The 24,465-nt window shown below is 27.4% G+C and overlaps 1 protein-coding gene across 6 annotated transcripts; it reads left to right on the forward strand.

Annotated features, from left to right (window-relative positions):
• The first annotated feature begins 384 nt into the window (after nt 1–384).
• LOC145184450 (sorting nexin-14-like) lies at nt 385–23,166 on the forward strand. 6 transcript variants are annotated; one of them, XM_090091970.1, is made up of 37 exons: nt 385–651; nt 747–815; nt 1,966–2,023; nt 2,353–2,432; nt 2,520–2,547; nt 2,678–2,728; nt 2,909–2,952; nt 8,101–8,188; nt 10,887–10,971; nt 11,333–11,489; nt 11,627–11,702; nt 11,884–11,928; nt 12,007–12,090; nt 12,224–12,338; nt 14,909–14,976; nt 15,085–15,172; nt 15,258–15,315; nt 15,670–15,736; nt 16,183–16,238; nt 16,319–16,404; nt 16,490–16,536; nt 19,136–19,270; nt 19,422–19,476; nt 19,573–19,594; nt 19,954–20,003; nt 20,104–20,207; nt 20,349–20,501; nt 20,728–20,807; nt 20,966–21,005; nt 21,096–21,118; nt 21,205–21,305; nt 21,503–21,596; nt 21,800–21,870; nt 22,014–22,109; nt 22,454–22,545; nt 22,672–22,731; nt 22,849–23,166. In XM_090091970.1, the coding sequence occupies exons 1-37, from the start codon at nt 572–574 to the stop codon at nt 22,864–22,866; spliced, it is 2,724 nt and encodes a 907-aa protein (XP_089948096.1). In that variant the 5' UTR covers nt 385–571; the 3' UTR covers nt 22,867–23,166. The 6 variants fall into 6 exon arrangements, with proteins under 6 accessions (XP_089948096.1, XP_089948095.1, XP_089948097.1 ...); XM_090091969.1 differs by having other exon boundaries at nt 11,333–11,485; nt 11,605–11,702; XM_090091971.1 differs by having other exon boundaries at nt 547–651; nt 11,333–11,485.
• The last annotated feature ends 1,299 nt before the right edge of the window (nt 23,167–24,465 follow it).

Raw genomic sequence — 24,465 nt, forward strand, 5'->3', positions numbered from 1 at the left:
ACCCCAACTAAACTGTTTACACTATCATCTTGGCTTCTTCCTCTCAAATCTCAGTGTTATTAGTGAGAAGAAATTAGAGAGATTTCAGCAGGACATCCAAGTGACAGAGAAGTGCTATAAAGTTACGGATTACTATCTGAGGTTCGGTCCTTAGTGATGCCTCCATTCACAAAAGACAAAAGTAAACCATTTTTTTCCTGATTTAAACTTTTCCATTCTTGAAGCCTTGGGGCATATGACTTTTAGCCTGTGTAAGTCATTTTCTTTGCAGAGCTCAGTAGGAGTCATCGTTCCGGCCAATTTTGACCGTGTTTGATCCCGACTTCCGAATTCCGTCGGAATAGGAAATTAAAAGAATTTTATAGAGAAACTTGGTGAAAAAGCAAAACTTAAAGTTTCTTATCTGTAATTTTCGTAGTTTTTTTTAGCTGTCTCTATGATTAACAATCTGATGCAATTATTTAGTTATGATATTTTAAATCTTTGTTAATGCCATTTGGATAAAAGTTAATTCTTTTAAAGAGGGAATTGTTTCCGTGTATTTTTACGAGTTTAATAAATACAAACAAAAATGGCCGACACTCAGGACTTAAATCAGATAGGAATTTTAGCTATAATCTTACTTATACTATGTACTTTGACGATGATTCGGTAATTTTTATATATCGATGTAAAATTTTTTTTGATTTAAAAGATTTTTTGATTTTTATATATCGATAAAATATTTTTTTTTTTTTGTCTTCTAGCTATGCCTTTTTAGTTTTTACTGTGTGGTCATTCACTCTTGGAATTGGAGTTGGGTTTGTTTTACTAAGGTTGGTTTTGTATGTTTATAATATTCTTATGTTAAATAGATGTAGTTTTAGTTAGTTAGTACAAAATTTTATATTACATACTTGCCATTAAAAGCTAGTGGTGAATTTGTATGATAAATGTATGTGCAAGGTTATACTATTGCTGCAAAACATTCCTTAAGGTCATTCTTCCTGCTTGCTAATTTCTTTTGTCATAGCTTGTTTAGTTACAATAAAAAGTTCTTTTTCAATTTACTTATGGGATCATTCATTGGTTGAATTTTTTTTCTTTGTTTTTGATAGACTTCATCCTCTTGGAATTATGTTGTTTTTTTGTTTGTTTTTTTTGCTGTTGTTTTATTGTTTTTTTATATATATTTCCTTCTTTAACATAATCATTGACTTCCAAATGTTCTCTTTTTTTTGTGATTTTGAAGCAGCAACTTTAACCATTTTTTTCATTAGATCTATGTATTTAAAATATCTGAATTTTTCTTTATTAAAGTATTACAGGCTTATCCTAAGAATTTTGAAAACAAGCTGTCCCCCATCCCTGATTAGGTAGTGTGTAAACTAAGAAATAATTAATGTATGTCTGATTTTCACCTACCTATTGCATATTACGATAAATAGTTATTTTGCACTTGTGACTCTTAAATGTTTAAATCAATTCTAACCTCATGGGTTGAAGGTTAAGGGTGTGAAAAAAAAGTCTTTTTAGGTGGATATAGAAGAACATATAATGGTTAAATGTAAAAAAAAAAAGAAATTAAAAGATTCTTGAGTAAAAGAATATTATATTTTAGTCATCATTGTTTAGTAGATATTTGAGTGATGCATAATAGCTTTTTAAGAAAAATCATAGACTTTTTGGGGAGAGATGTGAAGAACTGATAATTTAAGAGATTTTTTTTTTTTACTGATTTTGAGAGAAATGAGAGGAACTGATAGAAATGAAAAGAACTGGTAGAATTTTTGAGAAGAATTAGTTTGATTTTTCCAACATTCAGCACAGTGTTTAAAGTATCTGTTAATTCCTGTTATAAATATAGGAAAAATCTGCCATAGAAAATCTAGAAGACTAAGGAGTTATGTGCGTAATTCTAAGATTAGAATTTTTATTTTGATCTAAAGCACTAAGGCATGAACTAACCACTATTTTTTTTTCTAGAAGTTACAAAAGTGTTCCAAATCTTCTTCTGCTTCTTGAGCTTGCTGGAAAAGTCAAGGTGCTGGTTATCTTACATCACTTGCTATTATTAGAATTTATGATCAATGGAAGTTATAATCTTACACCATCCAAGTGAAAATTACTAATAAAAAATTTCTGTCTTGCATAAACTCCATATTGTTATTTGCTTGTATATGATTAAAAGAGGGATTCAAAAGATTTATTGCATAATACTTTAAGATCTCTATAAAAAAAAATTCAATATCTTATAACTAAGAAACTAATATTTCTTAAATAATCAAGAGTTAAACAGTAATATATGTTTAGCTCTTGTCTTGAAAAATTGAAAATAATTTTTTTTTATGTATAAATTTTGTTTAATTTCAGAAAACCACAGAAGTTAAAGAGGTAAAGGCAAAAAAAAAAAGTTGTGCAATTTGTTCCAAAAATGGTTGTTTGCGCCACAAGTATGATAAAATTATATAGATTTATAAAAAATATTGAATTAAAAGTGTGCTCTATCTCTTAGTTTTAAATATTTAAAAATTTTTTAGACCTGATACCTCTAACCAAACTACAATTGTAAGTATATTTTTGTTCATCAACCAATTTAAATGTTTTAAAATTATATAGATAAAGTTTTTTAAAAGAGGTATGTATTTTGTAGAATTACAAATATTTTAGTTACTTGAAATAATTACAAATGATTTAGTTACTTGAAAGTTTGAAAGCACCAAAGCCAATTGATGATGCACTTACTGAGGTACTTTTTTTTTAAACATAAAAATTCTTTTAAGTAATTTTATTACTTTGAGTATAAGTTGTTTTAAATGGTTTTGTTGTAGGTAGGATTTAGTCAATATAAATACATTTTTTTCTATACCTTTTTATCCACTATTTAAAGTTAGATCAATATAAAGTTCAATCAATAAATGCATTTTAGTTTTTAGAAATAGTCCTTCAAACACATGTTTATTCTTGGTACTGGTAAGCAAAATTTTTTCCTTTATTTTACATACATACATACATACATATATATATATATATATATATATATATATATATATATATATATATATATATATATATATATATATATATATATATATATATATATATATATATATATATATATATATATATATATATATATATATGTATATGTATATATATATATGTATATGTATATATATATATATGTATATATATATATATATATATATATATATATATATATATATATATATATATATATATATATATATATATATATATATATATAAAGTGTTTAAATTTGATCTTCTCATTTCTGTGTGTTAGTAATGTAAAAAATAATTTGAAATAATTCTAATGGTATTTACTGGTAGCTCAAAGTCAATAAAGTGTGACCTTAAAAATCCTTAATTACTACTGTTGGCAAAATTGAATTTTGCTGAAGCAACAGCTTCATTAATTGCAGTGAAAGTTGGTTTATATATATGTAAAATCATAGCAATCTTTCTTCACGGCTCACAATAAAAGCTGTTTTTTTTTCCTCTTGATTTATATATTCTCCATTGAATGCCTGAACTGTAGCTATGTTTTGGTTGACTACACTGTTAATTACATTCGAATTTCTCACTCTGTACTAGCCAACAATGTAGTTGTTATCTTTGTCCCAAATTGGAACTGCTGATCAGGAAATGTTGAGGAATATACAATGTTAAAAAGCTTCATAGTGTGTTTGCTATAAAAAGTCAGAAAGATGCTTACTAGATAATGTGCTATTGAATGCTATTCATTGAGGATAATATGTGGCTCTGCTAGGTTTATCATAGAGCTTCTGCATGTGCAATTTCAAACAGATCCTACTAGCTTTTTGTAAATTGCTTTTCTTTCTCTTTTGGTCACTGAATTCTGATGGATGCATTCTTCTTAATTCCAATTCATGTTAAATGTAGCTGCTTCATTTTAGCTATTATGTGAAAGTTCTGAGGAATTGGACTACATGCCTTGTTCAAGAAGTGAGCTACTTTGTTTTTAATTACTGCTGTAGTTTCTGAAATAGTCTGTTAGATTAAACAAATTCTGCAACACCTGTTGGTTTGTAGAAAGTTTGCTTCCAGTTATTGTTGCTCTATTTTCTCCATACACAAAAAACCTCTGGCAGACCACAACTGGTACTTGCAATTACACCTGAAAATAACATTTGATTCTGTAATCTATATTGTGTGATAATTTGTGTTACATACTTCACTAGTGGCCATAGGAATGGACATCCCTGTAATTTTTACCATTTTTCTTAGAAAAGTTGCCATATCATTTGGTGGATTTAATTATTTATTTTTATATTTAAACCACATCATCTATTTGGCTTATAAGAAATTGCAAATTTTAATCATTTATATCAATCTTAAACATAATTATAGATTATTATTGTTAATTGGTGTCAAAAATGAGTCATTGCTCTGCTAATGGATTTCTCTAGTAAAAGGTGAATGTCTCATTATTTTTGTGCTTTTGTGAAAATTAGTCTTTTTATTGTGATGACTAATAGTTAATTACGTTATTAATTAACATTTTTATCCATAAATCTTTTAAGCTATAAATTCAAGATCATTGTTTTGTAGTCATTTAGTTAAGTTTCAACAATTGCTGGTGAAAAGTTGACAGTGCTCTTGAAAATTTAGTGTGTTTTTTAAAATTGTACTTTTATTTACAATGGTGAAAGGATATTGGTCACCTACAAAGCAATGCAAAGGTGATACATTACGTGGAGAAGGTTATTCGTACATGGAAATCGCCAAAAAGTTGGGAAATGGAGCAATAAAATCTGGAGTGAGGAAGGTGTGCGAAAGGTTTAAGGCAACCAATACCTTCAAAAATATGCCAAAAAATGGAAAAATTAAAAAGACAGCTGCCAACAATGACAGGATGATAATGAAGCTTGCACTTAAGAACCGAAGAGCAACTTCAGCTGAAATTAAAAATAAGAGGCCGCCGGAGTTTCGGTTAGTTCAAGAACAATTTGCCAAAGACTTTTTGAAAATGGTTTAAAAGCAAAAAAACCCCAAAAAAAAAACATATTTAAACAAAATACAATTAAAGAATTGTTTGATTTGGGCAAAAGAACACAAGGAGTGGACAAAGGAAGATTGGGCAAGAGTTATTTGGAGTGATGAAACCAAAATTTCCGTTTTTGGAAGTGATGGTATCAATTATGTGAGAAGAAGGCTTGGTGAAGATCTTTTACCTGAGTGAACATTGGTTACAATGAAGTATCCCATAAGTATAACGATGTGGTGATGCATGACCAGATATGTTGTGGGTCATATCCACATTGTGGATGGTATTTTAAACACCAGTATCACAGTTGAATTAAAACAATTATTCACTCAAGAATTTATTTAATTTGATGAAAATCTTTAACCAAAAAATGTTTCAGGTTTTAGACACAATGCGCTGTTTTTAATATTTTGCTTCACAATACATATCACATCATGAAATGGGAAAATATTTAGCTGAATAATAGTAGAAAAAAAAAGCTGAGGAGAATCGTGCAGCTTAGATGATGTCTTTACTTCAAATTATGTTGGAGCATAAACCTGAACAATAAAATAGACTAGTTTTTTTTAAGACTGGTTTGGTTGATTTTCTCTTGTATATAAATAGAGAATGTGAATAGCTAGAATTAACTACCTTGCATGGTTACATGGGGCAATTTTATAAGCAGCCCATTTATCAGCAACTTTACCAGACCCTGTTCCTTTGCAATACTCAAATAAAAGTCTTTGATCACTACTAATGTCTTTCAGTACTTCTTCAGGAATATACCCATCAACTATTTGAGTTGTGACATCTTTTTCAGCATATCTTTTGCCAAGAAGGCCCTTAAAGCTTCCTGGTCCAGTTGTTTTAACATCTAGTTTTTTAAAGCTTTTAAAGGAAGTTTGTTTTGATGTAGCGCACACCCAATGAGGTGCAGTTTTCATTTTAATAACTCTTCAAATTTTACCACAAAACCACTTATTGGACCAGTATTGGTAGCAGTATTATCAAGAAGAACTGCCTGATTACTATCAACACTGTTAAATTCTTGTGAAACGCTGAATGCTTTTTTTTGCAAGTACTAAACCATTTGTACCAATAATAAGAACTGTTCTATGAGTCAAATAGGTTCCACCTTAATAAGTAAATGTGAGGTGATATTCAAGTTCAATAGATTTTTTAAGCAATTCTCCTTCAGGTGAGTTTATTATGCTAGAAGTTCAAATTTGCTATCTACACCAAGGCAAATTAATTTTTTTTTTTTTCTAGATCTTTACCTTCACTTACTATCTTTACTTGTGCTTTAGCCCTATCTAATTTGCAATTGTCAATCAAGATGCGATTGATATCAACATCTTTTCTCAAGAAATGTTAATGTCATGTAGTAAAGCATTTGCAAGAGCTGCACCTAAGTTTCATGAGCACTCATTTCTGACTAATTCCATAGCAAACTTGGGAAATTAAAGTTGTGATATCCATGAAATTTCTTTATTGGTTGCCATTTAGCTTCTTCCTGAAAGAAATTGCAGCATGCAAAACAAGTTTTCTATTTGCATGAAAAATAAAATATTTCAATAAAATTACAATAAGTTTACCTAAGTTTCAGTTGAATTGCTAGTTTCTTCAGATGACTTTGTATGTTGTATTCTGCTTTATCAACTACTCTTTGAGATAGTTGTTGTTGCTCATTATCAATCCTCTTGTTTCTTTTGAAAACTACTCTATCAACTGAAAAAAGTTGATATGCTCCCTTTGGATCAGTTTTCTGCCTCTGATCTTGAAGATAAACTCTATCTTATTTGTCGGTTTTTTGCCTTTCAATTGATCAAAATGTTCCCAAAGATTTTCTATTAGATTTAATTCTGGGTTTTGAGAAGACCTGTCTGAAGTAGGAATATTTTTCAATTTGAAAAAGTTTTTATAGAATTTGCCCAGTGCTTTAGATTATGGACAAAATACCTCGTAGTTAGATTTTCCATCAAGACTATTGTCTTGCTGAAAAATCCAACTACGAGGTATTTTGTCCATGTCTCAGCATAACATTCTTGATTATATCTAAATAAACATTCTTATCCGTTTTGCCTTCAATGCAATGAAGAAGACAAATAGAATCATGACTGAAAGATCCCCAAACCATTTATTGCCACCATGTTTAACTGCTGGCATTTGATACTTATGAGCAAATCTTTCATCTTTTAGTTGTCTCAAGTATTTGATACCATTGCTACCAAACATACAAAGTTTTGATTTGTCACTGAATAAGACTTTTGATAATTCTTTGATCTTTTGATTGATAATTTGATGATCTTTTGTAAATTTTATTTGAGTGAGTATTTAAAAATATTATTGGTTTCTTGGCAGGACAATGACCAAACAAATTATGCTGATGCAGGCGACATTTTGTAGTATCTACACTGCACTTAACAACATAATTATTGCTTAAAATGATATTTAATTCGACAGCATTTCTGCAGGAATTTTGTTTTTATTTTCTTACCAAAGTTCTTTTTTGATGTTCTGTAGTTATCTTTGGCCTGCCTGGACAATGTTTGTTTTCAAGTGTCTTTTGGTCTCTATATCTCTTAACTAGTACACTAATTGTTGCTTTAGCCACATAAAGCTCAAAAATTTTCTTATAATGAATCTTCTCTACAGCATGTATTATTAAAATTTTTTTTTCTCTTGACTTTCCCATTATTTTTTAAATTTAATTTCTTAATGAAATTTTGATTTTCTTAATGGGGCATGGAATTATTTATAAACTTTTATACGGTTATGTTTTCAATAAAATTTCTTCCTTACATTACAGGTTATCATTTTTTAAAGTAAATCATACTATGTAAACACATTACAGGAACAATTGTTGAAAATTTTATTCATTTTAAGTGAAAAGTCAAAAAGATTGGACAAAAAAACTTGAAAAATTTAGCTGTTTATAAACTTATGAAATAAATTATTGATGCTACTTTTATTTTTTAAAGGTGTATACCTTTAAAAAATAAAAGTAGCATCAATAATTTATTTCATGTATTTAAATGTAAATTAATGTTTTTTTAAATGCTGCTCAATTTTTTACACTGAATTTATTTTTTCCTTCTAAATTTCAAGGGATATGAGCCATGACCAAGGAATGATAGATGAAATTCGTTCAATGATTCGTCTTTGTGCAGCAGTTGTTTTTAGCAGGATTCAAAAGGTGAATGACAAAAAAAAAATTTAAAGATTTATTTTCCTGTTGCATATTAGTGAAAATTGCAGAAAAATTTGTCAAAAAGTTCTAATTGCTATAGAAAAAAGCAGAAAATGATAGATCACCAACAGATTGACAATTATGGAAAGAATTAACTAGTGGCTTGATTACTTTAGTTGTATCCCTGTAGCTTTTTTAACTCTTTATGTTTTTGACAAATGTTTTATTTTATAACAAAATTTCAAAGTAAGAGTTGACAAGCATTTGCACCCCTCCTGTACAAAAAAGAAGTTTATGAAATCCTTCATAAAAAATCTTTTCTGATTCTATCCCATGGACCTTCTGCAAAATAATCAAAAAGTAAATTTTCAAATTTAGTTTGTTATTTTATATATATATATATATATCTTTTTTTAATCATAATTACTTAGAATTTTGATTGAAAAATTTTTAACTTAATAATACTAATTAACTGTTTTTAAATATTTATTTGCAACACAAAATGTACTAAAGTATGTCATAGTTCATCTTGTTACATTAGCATTGGTTATTTTACATTCCAATATATAATCACACTTTAGCATTATATATTGTTAAATATATTCTTTTATGTATCCTTAATTAAAGTCTAAACATGTTTTGAAAAAAATTCTAATACAGCATCCTACAGATGCTTAGGATAGTCTGGTTAAACAAGTGATGACAGTTTTTTGTTCAAAAATTCAGAAGAAACTCTGTAATTGCTCTTGCCACTCTGCTCTGAGTACATTCCCATACTATTATCAACAGTGATCATTAAACAGAGAACCAGCTAATCATACAGAACATGTGTTTTGAGAGTTATGGACAGGTTTAGAGTAAGATATGATGATATAAGTTTGTCTACTAGATAGGCTGCATCTCCCTTTTCCTTTCCATTCCAAAACAACTTTCAACAAGTTTATATATAGCCCTACATGCTAATATGTAAAAAAGCTTTTTCTTTGAGGACATCCTAAGCCAGGAGCATTTCAGAGGTTTTGAGAAGTTTCCTACTGGCATTTTCCTCAAAGACTTGTCTATGGAAATTCTTGGATACCAAGTTGAGCTTTTTAGGCCAGCTTATGACATTTTCATATCCAAGAAGAGGAACATTGTCATCAAAGAATCTATGTTTTACAAAATGCTCAAAGGCTTTTTAACTCACCAAAGGGGCAATTATCTAAGACTCTCAAGTCCATCTCCTTTTCTATTAGTTATTGATTGTGCTGCTAATGAACTTTCTATTGAATTTATTTCCATCAAAATCTTGACAGAACCTTCCAATCACTCTCTTTAGACTGCCGTAAGTTCCCTCTTCAACATTCTTACTTTCAATATGCTGTTTATCCAGGAGTTCTGTATTTCTTGTGTCTTTGAAATCAAAGTGACAGTCTAAGGACACGGATATGAAACTGTAAACCCAGTGTATTGAGGAGTAACCTAAAGGTGTATGGCTGATCTTAGTTAGATTAAGAAAAACCTTCATATTCAAATAAGATTCTGGAACATCAGGGGAAGTGCACAATGATAAATTTCCAAACTGCAGTTAACTTCTTTAATTTGAAAACACATCAGCAATAATAATAGATTGATCTTTTTAGACCTAGGTCTGCAATCTTATCACCGTCACCAACAACTTTGCCAAGATTTTTATATCATTTGCTTATGAAAATTGATCATAAATGGAAAATATTTCTTGAATGAAATTAAAAGATTTTAAAGCTTGCATAGTTGCCCTGCCATATGTGCAAACTTAAACATCTGAAGGTTTTTCATTGTCTGTAAAATTCAGGTTAAATATTTAACCTAAATTTTATAGACCATGAGTTAGTTTATTTCAAGAAATATCTTCTGGTAGTAAAGACCATTTACTGAATGCCAGAATTATGAAATCAGAATTTCTCAAAGAGAGATAAAGTTACAACATTTAGTTTGTTCTATTCCAAAGAACTTGTTGTTTTTATCATTTTAAAAATGATAAAGATTAGTTAAATTAAAGACATGAAATTTTCTGCATAATTTGAGGTCATTTTCATAAACCTTTAGTTTATTAAAAAAAGAAACCTAAAAAAGGTGCATCAGAAATTAGTAGTTTCTAGTTTCTCAAACACCTTTAGAGTTATTCGAGTAGGAATTAGAATAAATAAAATTAGACACACCTACCTGAGATTCCAATAATGTTGCTGGTAATAGCAATATACTGATAAGAGCATAGTATTTTTATCAGCATTAGTAATGGAATGTCTCAACCCTTGCAGTAGTGACTGTGCAAGTGAAGATACTGGAGATGAAATCATTAATCTTTTTAGCCTCTTGATGTTTTGATCTACATGAGTTCTACATGAATTTCTTGTGTTCCTGTAGAAAGGTTTTTTAACCTCGACTAAAATCTATGCATTATAATAAAGTATTCCTTTTTAAGTAAAGTATGTTCTTATGTTACACCTAGACTGTAGCTAGGCCTTTACTGTTGCAGGGAAACCATGTCTTTCAGAAAACTTTAAATCTCTTAAAACATTAAACCTAATTTTTGATAGTTAAATAAATTGATTTGCTAAAATAACTCTGCTGAAAATTTGTTTTCATTCACTCAATTATAGAATTGTCAAAGGTTTTACAGTATTATACTGCATGTAATGTTTTTAGCATTGTAGTTGAATTCTAAATTTTTTTTTGAATTTAGAAGAACATCCCTCAATTTTTATTACAAAATTGTTTAAAAAAATTTATGGTTCATTTGGATTGTTTCTTCAGATCAAAAAAGCAGGGTAATGTACATTATATAACTTTTTTAACTTCCTTATTCTATTCTTCTGAAAAAATGATTCTGTAAATTATGTTATTCATTTCTAAATAAACCTAAAAACCCTGAATTGGATAATCTACTGGGGATTTTAAAATTTGTTGCCCATATTATTATAATAGCAGCCATTAACATTAAAAAATACAATAGAATGATTATATCTTTTCAATAATTAAGTATTGTTTTTTTTTTTTGAAGCTTGTTTTATTCTTGGTTATTTGGAGTGACAGTTTTAATATATTGAATAGGTTCTTTTTTGAGAAAGATTTCTTTTTTAATACTTAAAAATTCTAAATTCTTTATCTAATGCAAGGCTTGTTGATTAGCTTTGCCTAATGATGACATGCAACAGTTTATGTTTGAGCATATGAAGTCTTATAAACATTTCTGCTTGCAAAATGATGCTGCTGAAATGGAGTATTTAAGATATACAATGCATACTATATTACCTTACCTTCTGCCCACAAAAATAACTGAATGTAGGTTAGTCTTTTGAAGTATAATCTAGTTTGATTTTTCAAAATAATTTATATTGCTTACCTGTTTTATTTAAAACAATATTTTATATTAGTATAGCTTTTTTTATTCTATGTAATAGATATTTTTTGCTACACATTCAGGGGATCAGCTTATTTAATTGAAGAAATATGTGCCAGTGTTATACTAAAGCCATTGCTAGAAAAAATATCTGAACCAGTTAGGTTTCCTCTTTTACCTTGAATAGTCTATTAAAGTTTTCAATCAATTTATTAGCATAATGTTTGGTAGGAATTGCTTCCTACTTTATTTTACTTATATTTTAACAAATGCCTATAGCCTGCATATGTATTGCATTAAGGTGTTGTAATTAATCTTGTTTTTTTTTTTTTTGACACAGGATGTTGTGAATAATATTCTTCTTATGTTTTTGGATAAAAGCACAGTAAGGAACTTTCTATGCCTTTCAATTTGCAATTTTTATTTACAATAAAATTTAGGATATTGTTTTTACCTCCTAAAGCTTCCTGAACCTAACTATCCTCTAAGCGAAAAGGTGGTATTTCTTGAATCTTTTGGGAAACCAAGGTCGCATCATATCAATTCGGTATGTGTTCTAATATGATTTTTTTTTTTATATAAATTATATATCTTTTTGATTTATATATTTTTTTGGCTTATCTTTTTTTTTCAAATTATGCACTTTTTTGATTAATATAGTGTATTTATTTTAATTTTAGGCATTAACTATATCATCATATGATTTAATGCATAATGCTGCATACCTTTACCCTATGATGCAATTCATGAAACAAGAAGGCTCTCTTAACTTGTTGCAATTTTGTTTAGCTATAGGTGAGCAACTTTTTAATCTTTTAAAAATGTCCATACTTGAATAAATATAAAGATGTTTGAAAGATAAAATATCTGTATTACAGACTTTTAAGCCATTATTATTAAAATGTCTTTATTTCATGTAGACAAGTATTTATGTCTAAGTATGATGTAAATGTAAGTGTAGAAAAGGGAAATTTTTGTGTAAAATAAAATAAAATAATAATTATCGAATGGTTTTAGTCTCATTTATTATCATATTTAACAACTCATTTGGTAAGAAAAGCTAAAGAATCTGCCATAAGTTTTCTGAATATATATACAGACGTTTTGTGGTTAACAAAAGTTAGTTTCATATTTAAAAAAAAAAAACATTGTAAAATATATGGTTTAGTTCTTTTATTTTCAGTTTATTTAATTACAGATCATTGTTTGCAATAAAAGCTAAAAAAAAAAAAAAAAAACTGTCACTGTTAAACTATCATTTCACAAGAAAGATAACATGTCTGGGATATTTTTTTTCAAGGTTTATTGTTAGAAGTCTTACTTTATTGAGATGAAAAATTTTACCTTTTGTGATATTTTTCATTTCAATCAAGTAATGATCCTTACATTGAGATAAGCTTGAACATTCAATTTCTTAGTAAAATATAAAAAATATGATTAAATGTGCTCAAATGAAACTTATAAATGACTTTTAACAGTTTTCTCTACAAATATAATTTCATTATTCAAAGGCCTTCTAGGTATCAGTTTTAAATTGAAACAGCAACAATAAGTTGTGGTATTTCAATTTTTTTAACCAAAATTAAAGTAAATGCTAGAATTTAGATTTAGAAAAGTAAATTTTTTTACAAAAAAATAGTACATTTTGGAATCAAAGAAAGAATGTTCAACCCATAAGAACTCTGGAATACACTTAAAAGCCCTTTTATTGAATTATTACAAGCATTACATTTTTTAATGTTAAGTGAAGCTGCATTATACTCAACATAATAGTTTTACATTAGAAACTTTAACTGAGTTACTGAAAAACACAACGCTATTTCTATTCATATTATGTTTGCTTTCTTTTAAAAATCCAAGCTATGCAAACACCCATGCAAACCACACATAAAACAATTGTTCTTATAATTATCCATATATATCTGTTTTTGTCTTTTAAAGTGCAACTTAGTGGTTGTGGATGTATAACCAGCACAATAGTAGTATTTATGAGGAAGTTCCAAAGAACTTTTTTTTTGCTAACTTTCTTCTCAAAGTTTATTTGCACTACTTGTGTTATTAATATTACTGCGGAAAAACCTATCCATAAGCGTAATTGTATATCTATGCTCTGGCATCCGGGAGAGTTTTCAATCAGCTGAATGGTGACATTGATTAAGGTCCACAAAATGATTTCAAAAAATGTAAATATCCAATTACTAAATAAACTTTTTGACTTAGGGAGGTAGATGTTTTTGTTGCATATGATTGAGCAGCAGCTTAGTTCATCTGCTGCTAAGTTTGGTCTTGACATCCCAAGAGATGTTTCTATTTTAAAATTGTCTTTTTCATAAGGTTTACTTTTAAAATAAATATTCTCTTTACTCCTCTTTTCATTAACCATTGAATCTACATAAACCCCTTCACCTATATTAATTTCTGAATCATGCTGAAATTTTGAACAAGTTGGTAGATTATCTTCCTGCTTAGTTTCTAAGTTTTGAAAAGTAGGGGTAGGTTTAGAAAATTTTTTCAGCACAGCATAAGTTGCTAATCCTGCTTGAACAACATTTTCAGGTTCATCTGAAATAAAGTTATTATTTTGTTCTTCAAAAAAACTGTTTGAGTTTTTTCTGTTCTCAGTTCTGTGTTTCATTGGAACTTCTCTTTTGTTTTGTGGTGCTCTCATATGACTTTGCTTATAATGTTCATCTTGTGTTTCATTTATTGTATTAAAAGATTGAATATGTGCATCATTTAATCTCTCTTTCTTCTCAAGCCCTTCATTAACTATCCCTGATATTGATTCTTTTTTCCCTCTTCTATAATCCTTTACCCAGCTTGTTTCAGCCTCATTGTTTCTTGTGAAGTTGTATTCTTTGGAACTCATTGTGTTTTTAAGATTTAGACTTTAAGTAAATTTCTCTGAGTAATATTTTCCAACAAATTTAAGCTTTCTCTTATTTAAGTTTTATTATAGTAGTCATTTAGCTGGTTTGCATAAATTATGTGTTAAGAAAGTTTGAAAAAAGATTTTCAATAACTTTATAGTTTACAATAGATTGTTTTTCTTCCATGAATTTGATTTGAATTATTAATAGTTTTTCTCAATTTAAGACAAATTGTGTAATATTAAAAAGTTTTTGAAATCTTTTATGATTTCTTTTCTTTTCAATTCTCATGTCCATTTTATTTTCCTACTTGTGTTTCTTTTAACATAAAAACTGTATTACAATAAGCATATTCTTAGCCTGTCCTATTACAATTTTTGATAACACCTTTAATTTCTTTAGTTTCATTAACAGAAAATTATGAAAGAGTTAAAACTGTGCATTTTAATTGAACCATCAGCTAAAACAACAATTTTGTTGCTTCTTTTTTATTAGAGGAGTTCAATCAGCGCAGTTTGGCCATGGATCTCAGTGAGAATGAGAAAGTCAAGTTGTTAGACGAAGTAGAATTAGTTTTTTTTTAAAATAATTTCACAATCAAATTTTTAATGCTTTTATTCTTCATCCTTATTGGCATATATTTTTTGTGATGTATATTTTCTGCTACATAGGCAAAAGAAATTCATGCACTTTATTTTGACACAGATGCTGTGGATAGAATAAATTTCCCTGATGATGTGGTTAAAGATTTTCAAGCTGGTAATATTTTTATGACAATCTTAATTCTTGTTCACCAGTTATGAGTGGGTATAAATAAAGTCATATATATTTTATTATCTTGAAGCAATATCCTCTCCAAAAGATGCTATGACCCAGTTAAGAACTGCTTCACCTTTGTTTAGGTATTGAGTATTTTAATGTTATTAGTTTTAAAAAAGAAAATAAAATGAAAAAAAAAAATTGTTTAAAAAATAAAAATGTGTAATTTACAATTTAAGTCACAATTAAACATAAATAAAAAATTGTTATGTTAGGCACATAAATTGTTAAATATGTAAAGTAAACAATTGTTTGTAGGGAATATCTGACTGTTAATTGCTCTTTCTTTTTTTTCAAAATTTATTTTTGCTCTGGGAAAGATTGAATATTATTCAACTTAAACAATTGATGTTTATATTGAGTTTTTACCAAAAAATAAATGATATGCAGTGGAAACTGAGGATTCAAATTTAGAAATAAAACAATATATTTTATAGGGCATTTGAATTTGCATCAAATCTGCTAGAGAAGAGCTATGTTCCACGGTTCCATAAGAGTGATGAGGTTTATTAGTGCTTACTCTTTATTCAATGTGATAGGTGTTTGTAATATTTTTATAGTAAATTATGTGTATAACATGAAATAAGTTTTTGTAATTTACAAAAAAGTTAGCATTCCTAAGCTATATTTTAGACAAGTAGTATAAGTTTTCCTAAGCTATATTTTAGACAAGTATTGTAAGTGGTCCAACATGCTCAATGTAATATTTAAAATGAAAAAATGAAAACCAGAATAGCTATGAAATATCTTAAAGCAAACTATTTTCAAACTGAAATTCAGCCTATGCAAAAGCTTATCTTCTGAAAAGATGAGACTAATTAAAATTTACTCAAATATTTATATGAATTCAAATATTGGCATGAATCCAAAAATTTCCATGTAAACTTAGCTGTTTTTTAAAAGATTTTATGGTTTTAGCATTTAAAGGATTTTTCTTCTTAAACTTGCAGTTCTACTTCTTGGTTTGTGGAGACCGATCACCCAAGCAAAAAAAAGTTGTTGAGAGGTATTATTACATTCAATTTCTGGCAAAAAAACAGATGATTTTTTTCTTACACAAAATGAAAGAGAACACCTTTATTTTAGCAATATGGAGAAAAGAAAATTTATGCCATTGGCTGAACTCTCCAAGCTAGCTAATAGAATAAAGGCAAAAAAACAAGTTTCAAAAAGTGAGAAAAGAAGTTTTTTCATTTGTTTATTATTTCATGGAATCTTTAAAATTTGTTAATTTTTCATTTAAAATAATTGTTTTAGATGAGTCAAAGATCTCATATTTAAATGAAGTTGATGTTCCTGATGAGGTTTGTGAAGTATACTTTTAAGAAGATTAAACAATTTTGTATAATCTCTGCACTTGTGCTGTGATTATGATTTGTTATTTTTGTCTTTTTGAATTTCAGAGATTTAATAAGAATACTTTATTTTTAAGGTTTAATGGTAATTTTATTTGAATGTTTTTCAATTTTAAGTAAATAAGTTTGAAAAGAAAATTGATAAATTCAAAGAATTTAATAGCATTTATATAAACCTATTTTCTGCATTCTTCTTTAGGCATTTCTTTTAACTTTATTTTCTATATTCTGTTGCAGACCTTTTCCTATCTGATTTTGTTTTGTAATTCAAAGTAGAAATTTTAAAAATATAACCAAGAAAATTAAAGTTTTTATCAATGTGTTGGAAAGTTTAAATTTAATAGTAAAAAATAAATAAAAGCATTCCCACATGTTTTTTAAAGTAGTTTTAAAATGTGGCTAATGTAACTTTGTTAAGTCTTCAATAAAAATTTTGCAGTATGAGAAAATAAAGCTTTTTTTTGTTTGCAAAATAAATTTGTGTCAGCAGTTTTTATGATGATTTATAAGGAATATTTTTGGAAAAGTAAATGAAAAAAAAATTGGACCACCCTGAACATGAAGTCCAGGGTGGTCCAAACCTTGCTAAAACCTTCCCTGGGAAAAATTAGATCTGTGTGCAAAATTTGGTGAGGATCGGATCAAAACCGTGGATTTGTATAAAGAACACACCCACACACAGACATTGGGCTTTATATATTAGACTAACAAAAGATTTTAATGCATAAGGTAAATGAGTCTATTAAAGATTAGTAGTCAGTAGTAATACACAAAAGATGAAGAAGCTTTTGATGATGTTTTTCAGATGCTTGAAATGTTCATAATATCCTGTTATGCAATATTCTGTACAGATATTTGAGCATATAATATCTAATTCCATCAGGCATTACTCTAGAGGGGTAGGGTCACTATTTATAAAGGAGTTATTCTGGATAAACCTTTAATTCAGATGAATCACTGCTCCAATTTAAACAGTGTTTACTGCATTTGTATCAAAAATTGTATTCATTAGATCAGATCAAAAATTGTATTCATTAGATCAGATCAAAAATTCAATTAAAGTCTTTGCGTTAATAATCTTAGACAACTTTTTCTCATTTTAATATCTTGCTTATGGCTCTTCAAGATAACATGTATATCTTTTCTTTTATTATTATTATTGTTATTAGTATTATTATTATTATTAGTATCATTATTATTATTATTATTATTATTATTGTTATTATTATTATTATTATTATTATTATTATTATTATTATTATTATTATTATTATTATTATTATTATTATTATTATTATTATTGTTATTATTATTATTATTATTATTATTATTATTATTATTATTATTATTATTATTATTATTATTATTATTATTATTATTATTATTATTATTAGTATTATTATTGTTATTATTATTATTATTATTTTTATTTTCTATCAAATGATATACTTTATTTATCAGTGTAGTCCTCAGATTTACTTTTACTTTGTCTGCTCTCATAACACCTCTGTAAATCCAAAGTTGTGTTGTAATTTGCTCTTTAATATCTTGCTTTGACAGTTGTTGAGAAACCTTTATTTGGTGCTTAGACTCTTTTACACAAGATAAACACAGCCACAATTGAATGATTGTTTTCTCCTAATTTTTAATGGAAATTTATTCATTGTTAGTCTCAGAGCTGGAGGTATCTTAGATCTCCTCTGCTGATACATCTTCAAATTTTATATTCACTGAAGTTGCAGTCCTTTTTGTTTCCTTGTTCACTACCACCTTCTGACACTTGGGTACAAAATTTCTGAAGTAAATATACAATTAATCATTAACAAACTAGTAATATAAATGAGATAAAAATAACCTTTACATCATGTATAAAAAATATTATAGAATAACAGTACACATAGAAGTGGTATCTATTGTAACTTTTTAAAGTGTATTTAAACACTTTTTTGTAATGTTTGAGAAATTGCTCTTTCATAGAATGTCTTTTTTTCTTTTTAAATACAAAATAAGTAATATGTACTAAAGGAATGAATAGATAATAAATAATGCAGTATGAGTAAGTAAGTAAAACTAAGTAAGTCTTTTAAAAACTTTAATAAAAGCTTGCATGTGGCTTAAATAAAATTAGTTTTTTAAGAATTGTTTCTATTGTGAGATGTTTTAAAAAGACTTCAATAAGTTGAATTGTTTAAAGATTGACCTTAACAAATCATTTAAAAGTAAATAAAACTGTTTTTTTTTTTTTTGTTCCTTTGTGTTTAATTTGTTGTAAAAGCCTTATAAATTAATATCCTCTGATAAATTACCTTTAGATTCTGTCTATAAAGGTATTATTGATTTGCTGCCAAGTGAAAAAAAAAGTTCTTCAAACTCTTATTTATCTACTATTACTAGATCCTTAAAAACTGCTATAATTACTGCTAATATTACTTCATTTATAAATTTGTAATGTTTTTAATAATTATTTTTCTAATAGATAGTTAATAATACATTATTTATTTAGAATATTATTGAATTCATTAGTAATGAAAGTTACTTCTATTACCAGGAAAATTATGAGCCTTTTTGTAACTCAGATGATGAGTTTGATGATGCTGATGATAGCGATGACGAAATGTTTGACCTTAGCTATTGGCATGTTCTTGTATCACATCTTGACTTTGTGATGAAAGAAAATAAAAAGGTTTTTTAAAAAAATTCAGTATTAAATTTAGTTTTCTAAATCTTTTTCAATGGATTGGTTTAACAAAATTGATTTCATTTCAATAATAGTTAACATAATATTTATAACAATTAATCTTTATAATAATAATTTATTTTTTTTTTAATCCTAGTGCTTTATTTTTGTGATAAATATTGAAAGAGTTGGTAGCAGTCCTAGCAGTGCAGGTGCTTTTTAAAATTCTCTAGCAACAAAAATGATTTTTATGTAAGTTATGTTGAAATTATTTTTTTCTGTTTTTATCATTTTTCTGCTTACTTTAGAGTCTCGCTGGCAAGTTTACAGGTAGTTAATTATGGATTGTTTGTTTTTGTAATTGTTTAGTCAAGAAGTCCTTTATATAGGGCACATCATACTTTGTTGGTCAAATCAATTTGAACACCAAAGTATTGCTGTTTTTTATTTCTCTTTTTATCTATGTTTTTACCATAATAAGTTGACATTTAATGTATATATGTTTAATACAAGCGTTTCTTAAAATAACTTAGCAGCAGGTAACCATATAAAAAAACCTTTTAAATTGTTTTAAAAAAGTATCTTATAAGTGTTAAACTGTTTCTAATAAAAATACTAAACAGTTAAAAAAAGAAATGTTTCTGAACTAATTTTAAATGTGTACTTTTGTTCATTTTTAATGCTGACAGAAGTTACAATGAGTTCTATGTATTGGATAGTAAGCTGAAAAGTTTTCACGGTGATTATGACTTTAATTTAGTTGTTTTCAAAAGACATTGTTTTTGTTTGCACCTTAATATTGCTTTTGGAAAAAGGTAAATTAACTTTGACTTTTTTAGAATCTCTAAATAATGAAGTAGAATTACCACCTAAACGAACTATTTTAAAGAGAGATTTTGATTACCTCAATTCAATTAGATTCAAACTTCAAGAATATTTACAAGTAATTTTATTATTTATTGACGTTTTTTACTAAGTAGAGAGAAAAAAAAAAATTTTATTTAAAAGTTTATTTTTTTAAAAAGCTACAAATTATTTAAAAATGATTATATGTAAATTTCGCTTTATTTGATCTTATTATAAGCGCTTGGTACGCAGCCCTGTACTTCGTAGTAGCAGTCTCCTTCATAGTTTTTTAACACCTGGCGCTGAAATAACAGGTATGTTTGAGCCAGATAGTGTTGGGAAAGAGGCTGGAAGAAAGATGAAATCACTAAAAAGCATACTAGTCACTGAAGTAATTACATTTAATAACTTTTTAATATGTTTACTGGTCGGGTTTTTTAAAGTAAAAAGATTTTTTTGTTAAATATGTTAAAATTGAAATGAAACTGAGATTGATATTGCAAAAAAAAAAAAAAAAAAAAAAACGAATTTGCAAAAAAAACAATTAAGTTAAAATTGCAATGAAACTCTAGTTTGTTAGTTTGTTTAAAGCTATGAAGTAGGTTTGTTTCTTTTAGAAAGGACAGAATCTTGTGCCATTTTTGAATGCTTATATTTCAACAGCAGAACCACCTGTTAAAAAACGAATCATATCCAAGTAATAATTTTCTATTATGGAATTGCTATTATATTTATAAATCTAAATAATTAATTATTTATACATCACTTTCATTTTCTTAAGATCACAACTATGCTCTAATTTTAATCTTTGTTTAATTTTATTTTCACTTAAAAATATCTTTGTGTTTTGTTTAGACCACCTTTATTATCTAGTCAACAGAAAGTTACCAATCGGGTAAATTATTTTTTTCTATTCCTTTATGTCCATATTTACATTGTGTACAATGGTAGTTTGTTTTAAAAAGATTTTGGTTTCGCTTTTTAGATTTATCTTCAACCTCCAGCATGGTAAGAGAATGTCATGGAAAGATACAGTTATTTTTAAAAAAGCTCCTATTTTGTAACTTTTGATGGTAATTTTTTAATTTTTGAAGGGCTCCTGACCATAGACATCGTTTATCATCATCTAGTTCAACAAATTTACACAACCTCCCGTTCTGCCCATCTGATGTTACCAACTACATTATATATGCTGGTGATTGATTGTTATTTGTTTTAAAATCAATTTGCTATTAAAAAGGAAAAAAAAGATATTTACTCAAAATGAACAACATTTTTTTTACTTCAATGGTTATTTTTTTTTTTAATGATTTTTTTATGTAAATTTTACGAATATCAGAAGGAGCAAGTTGATGTAAAAATGTTTTGAATTAACACATAACTTTATTGTAGCCAAGAACTTCATGACAGTTTCTCCGTGGATTCATCACTTTCTAATTTGTTTACAATATCTTTGTTTGAACACGTTGAACGCTTTTGTTGAAAGGTAGCATGCTGACTATTTCATTTGTTATTAATAGTGCATTATGCGTAATTAATCTAAAAAAAACAACGTTCTCTTTTATAGATTGCTTAGTTTTTTAGTTTAATTGAAATACAAGCGCATAGGGCTAATGCAAGCATGCTTAAGACCGTTTTATTAGTTCAATTTAGTTTGAAATATTTCGATTGTAAATTCTTTCTTCTTAGGTATGTGGCCTACAAGCTTTCTTTAGCAACCGCAGAGCAGCAACTTGTTTCTTATATACATCTGATTAGAGGTTTCTTTGCGTTTTTCTTCAAAACGTTATACAGGGATTTTCATTGCTATGTGTTAAACAGAAAGTTTATGTATTGACTTATATAAAAGATATATCAAGATGGTTTAAAGTTGAATTCGATTAATTGCAAGTTTTTATTTTAGATTTAACATTTTTTGATAACGATCCACCGAGAACTGATTCTGATAAAATTGCAAGAAGAGATCAAACATTGGTTGAAATGCTTGCTTTTATACCTGGTAATATTTGATGCTCAGTGTTAGCTTGTTAGTTCAACTCTTCAAACACTTTTGTCTCAAAACAGATTTCAAAGTATTTGTATCTCTCGGTAAAACTTTCTGCACTAGAAATGTATATCAGCATCAGGTTTTCTTCATTTCATAATAAATAATTTAAGTTCCGAGTAATTATTTCATCTGCGACACAACTTCAGGTGGTTTCTTTTGTCACTTTTTTTTACCAATAAATTTGCAAGTTTTTTTTCAAGATATTACCAGTGTCTCGATTAAAAGTGATTTGTCTCGGTCGTGTGTTTTTCTTGTTTACTTGCTTCTGTTTTATTACTTATGCAATATGTTTTTAGAAAAATTGAAGAACTTGATTGGTTCCGAAAATCATGATCAAGCTATTAAAATCATTTTTGAGATGTTTCAATATCCGAAACTTAACAAACAGGTAAATTATAACACGTTTAAAATGCGCCAAAAAAATAAGTCAGCTGTATTGCCAATTTGTTTTTCAATAAAATAACTCTTTCCTGTCTAAAATTTAGTTATTTTTTGATAACTTTTTTTTTTTAAGCTATTATACATTCTTTTTGATGAAATTTTGCTGGAACTTTTTCCCGAGTTAAAAAGTGAGGTATATGTTAAGGTTTTTTCGTAGTTTTTTAAAATACAGACGTGCAGAAGCGTGTGGACTCATGCACTAACAGTGGTATTATTTTTATTATTTTTAAAGTTATTGTTACTTTTATAGACTGCTGCAAATAGGTGAAAGAAAAGTTGAGTTCTTTCACTCGTTTTCGCTGTTGTAAGTCGATTGGATCGTAAGCATTCATTACTTTCGAATGGTTTTCCTAAATTTTCAGACGTGCACATCTGCTATTACAATAGATTATTATAATATACAGATATTATAATATACAGCTGGCCGAGTATTCCATCCGATTGATATATCTAGATATTTTGCACTACATTTATTAGTGAACCGGTTTTTAAATTTGAAATATATATTTATTAAAGTGTTTTTCAAGAGATGATGTTTATATGACGCCAAAAAAAGGTTTCGGGCTCATTTTTGCGTTGTTTTTGAAAATGAAAATGATATCAATACCTGAAATCTGTTAAATGATGAAGATAATATTCTTACTTTAGATGAGATATTTTTTCAAAAGCAGATGTTGATATCATTGTGAAAGATACCATTCTAAAGGAATTTTATTATTTATGATAATTGATTACTTTACTTTGACAAATATCTCCATCATTCCCGATTTTACATTCAAATCTCGATCTATTTTAGGAGTTACATCATTCAACTAACAGTATGATTCAAGATCTTTTTTGAAAATGAAATTAAGTGACACTAAGTTCATAAAATTACAGCGGTGTAATTAAAGTAATATTAAGAACATAAAGTTATAACCGGAGGTAACTGGATCAATGCGGATGCTGCGTAGACGTCCACTGGACATCGTTTCCCCTTTCACTTCATGAAATTTAACTAAAATACTAAAGTAATCGACAATGGTAAAATTCTAAAGCAGTTTCAAATCGTAATAAATTCAATTGTATAGGTTTTTTAGAAAATTTTCTTAATGGGAGTTCTCTGAAATATTTTAAGCAAGAAATAAAAATCCACGTTCTCAATAGAAGCTATTTTTTTGAGACTATTTGTAAACATTCCTAAATGATACGGTTAAGGCCGTGTTATATTTGAGAGTTTTATTAAGTACTTCAAGAATGAGATTTCGTTTCTTCATTAAGAATGCAATATTTTCAAATGAGTTAGATAATTTTGACTGAATAGTTATAAACTAAGTATCAGAGGTTTGTCTTTCCTTTAATAAAGAATAAAAACAAATAAAGTACAAACTTCTTTATCACCCATTTGAAAGAAATCGAATTTACATGAATTTATCTATTTAGACATATATGTATATTACATTATTTTTTGAACCCTTCAAGAGATTGAGCAGAATTGTTACTCGTTTAAGGTGGTACTACCCTATTAAAAAACATTATAAAAAAAATAAGAGAAATCTTTTTAACTCTGACAATTAAATTATCCTTTCGTTATTAAATTAGCCTTGATTATGAATAATAATTCACTTTTTTTAAGAATCAATAGAAAGTCTGTAAGTTTTTAACGCCACAGGGGAAATTTCCCAACCCAAACAACGGTCCTAATTTAAAATCAGGACTGAATTAATCCAGTGTTGATTTTTTAAAGAGAGCTTTCAAAAAATGTAAAACTGAGAAAATGCCTTTAATAGGCGTTTTTCTCAGTTTTACAATTTTTAAATATTTTTAAAACTAAAACATATCTCAGAAACTATTTCTTCTTTTTAAGTAAAACTTTTAGTCTTTTACT

This window comes from Hydra viridissima, unplaced genomic scaffold (assembly GCF_058129835.1).
Source record: "Hydra viridissima isolate aposymbiotic clone 2 unplaced genomic scaffold, HvirCarnegie_v1 scaffold_7, whole genome shotgun sequence".
Taxonomy (NCBI): domain Eukaryota; kingdom Metazoa; phylum Cnidaria; class Hydrozoa; order Anthoathecata; family Hydridae; genus Hydra; species Hydra viridissima.

Bases quoted from the DNA above. Each gene is read 5' to 3' on its own strand.
- LOC145184450 (XM_090091969.1), top strand. From the start codon at position 572: ATGGCCGACACTCAGGACTTAAATCAGATAGGAATTTTAGCTATAATC. The intron at 816-1,965 runs GTTGGTTTTGTA...TTTTTTTTCTAG, and splicing joins GTTGGGTTTGTTTTACTAAG to AAGTTACAAAAGTGTTCCAA. The intron at 2,729-2,908 runs GTACTTTTTTTT...AATGCATTTTAG, and splicing joins TTGATGATGCACTTACTGAG to TTTTTAGAAATAGTCCTTCA.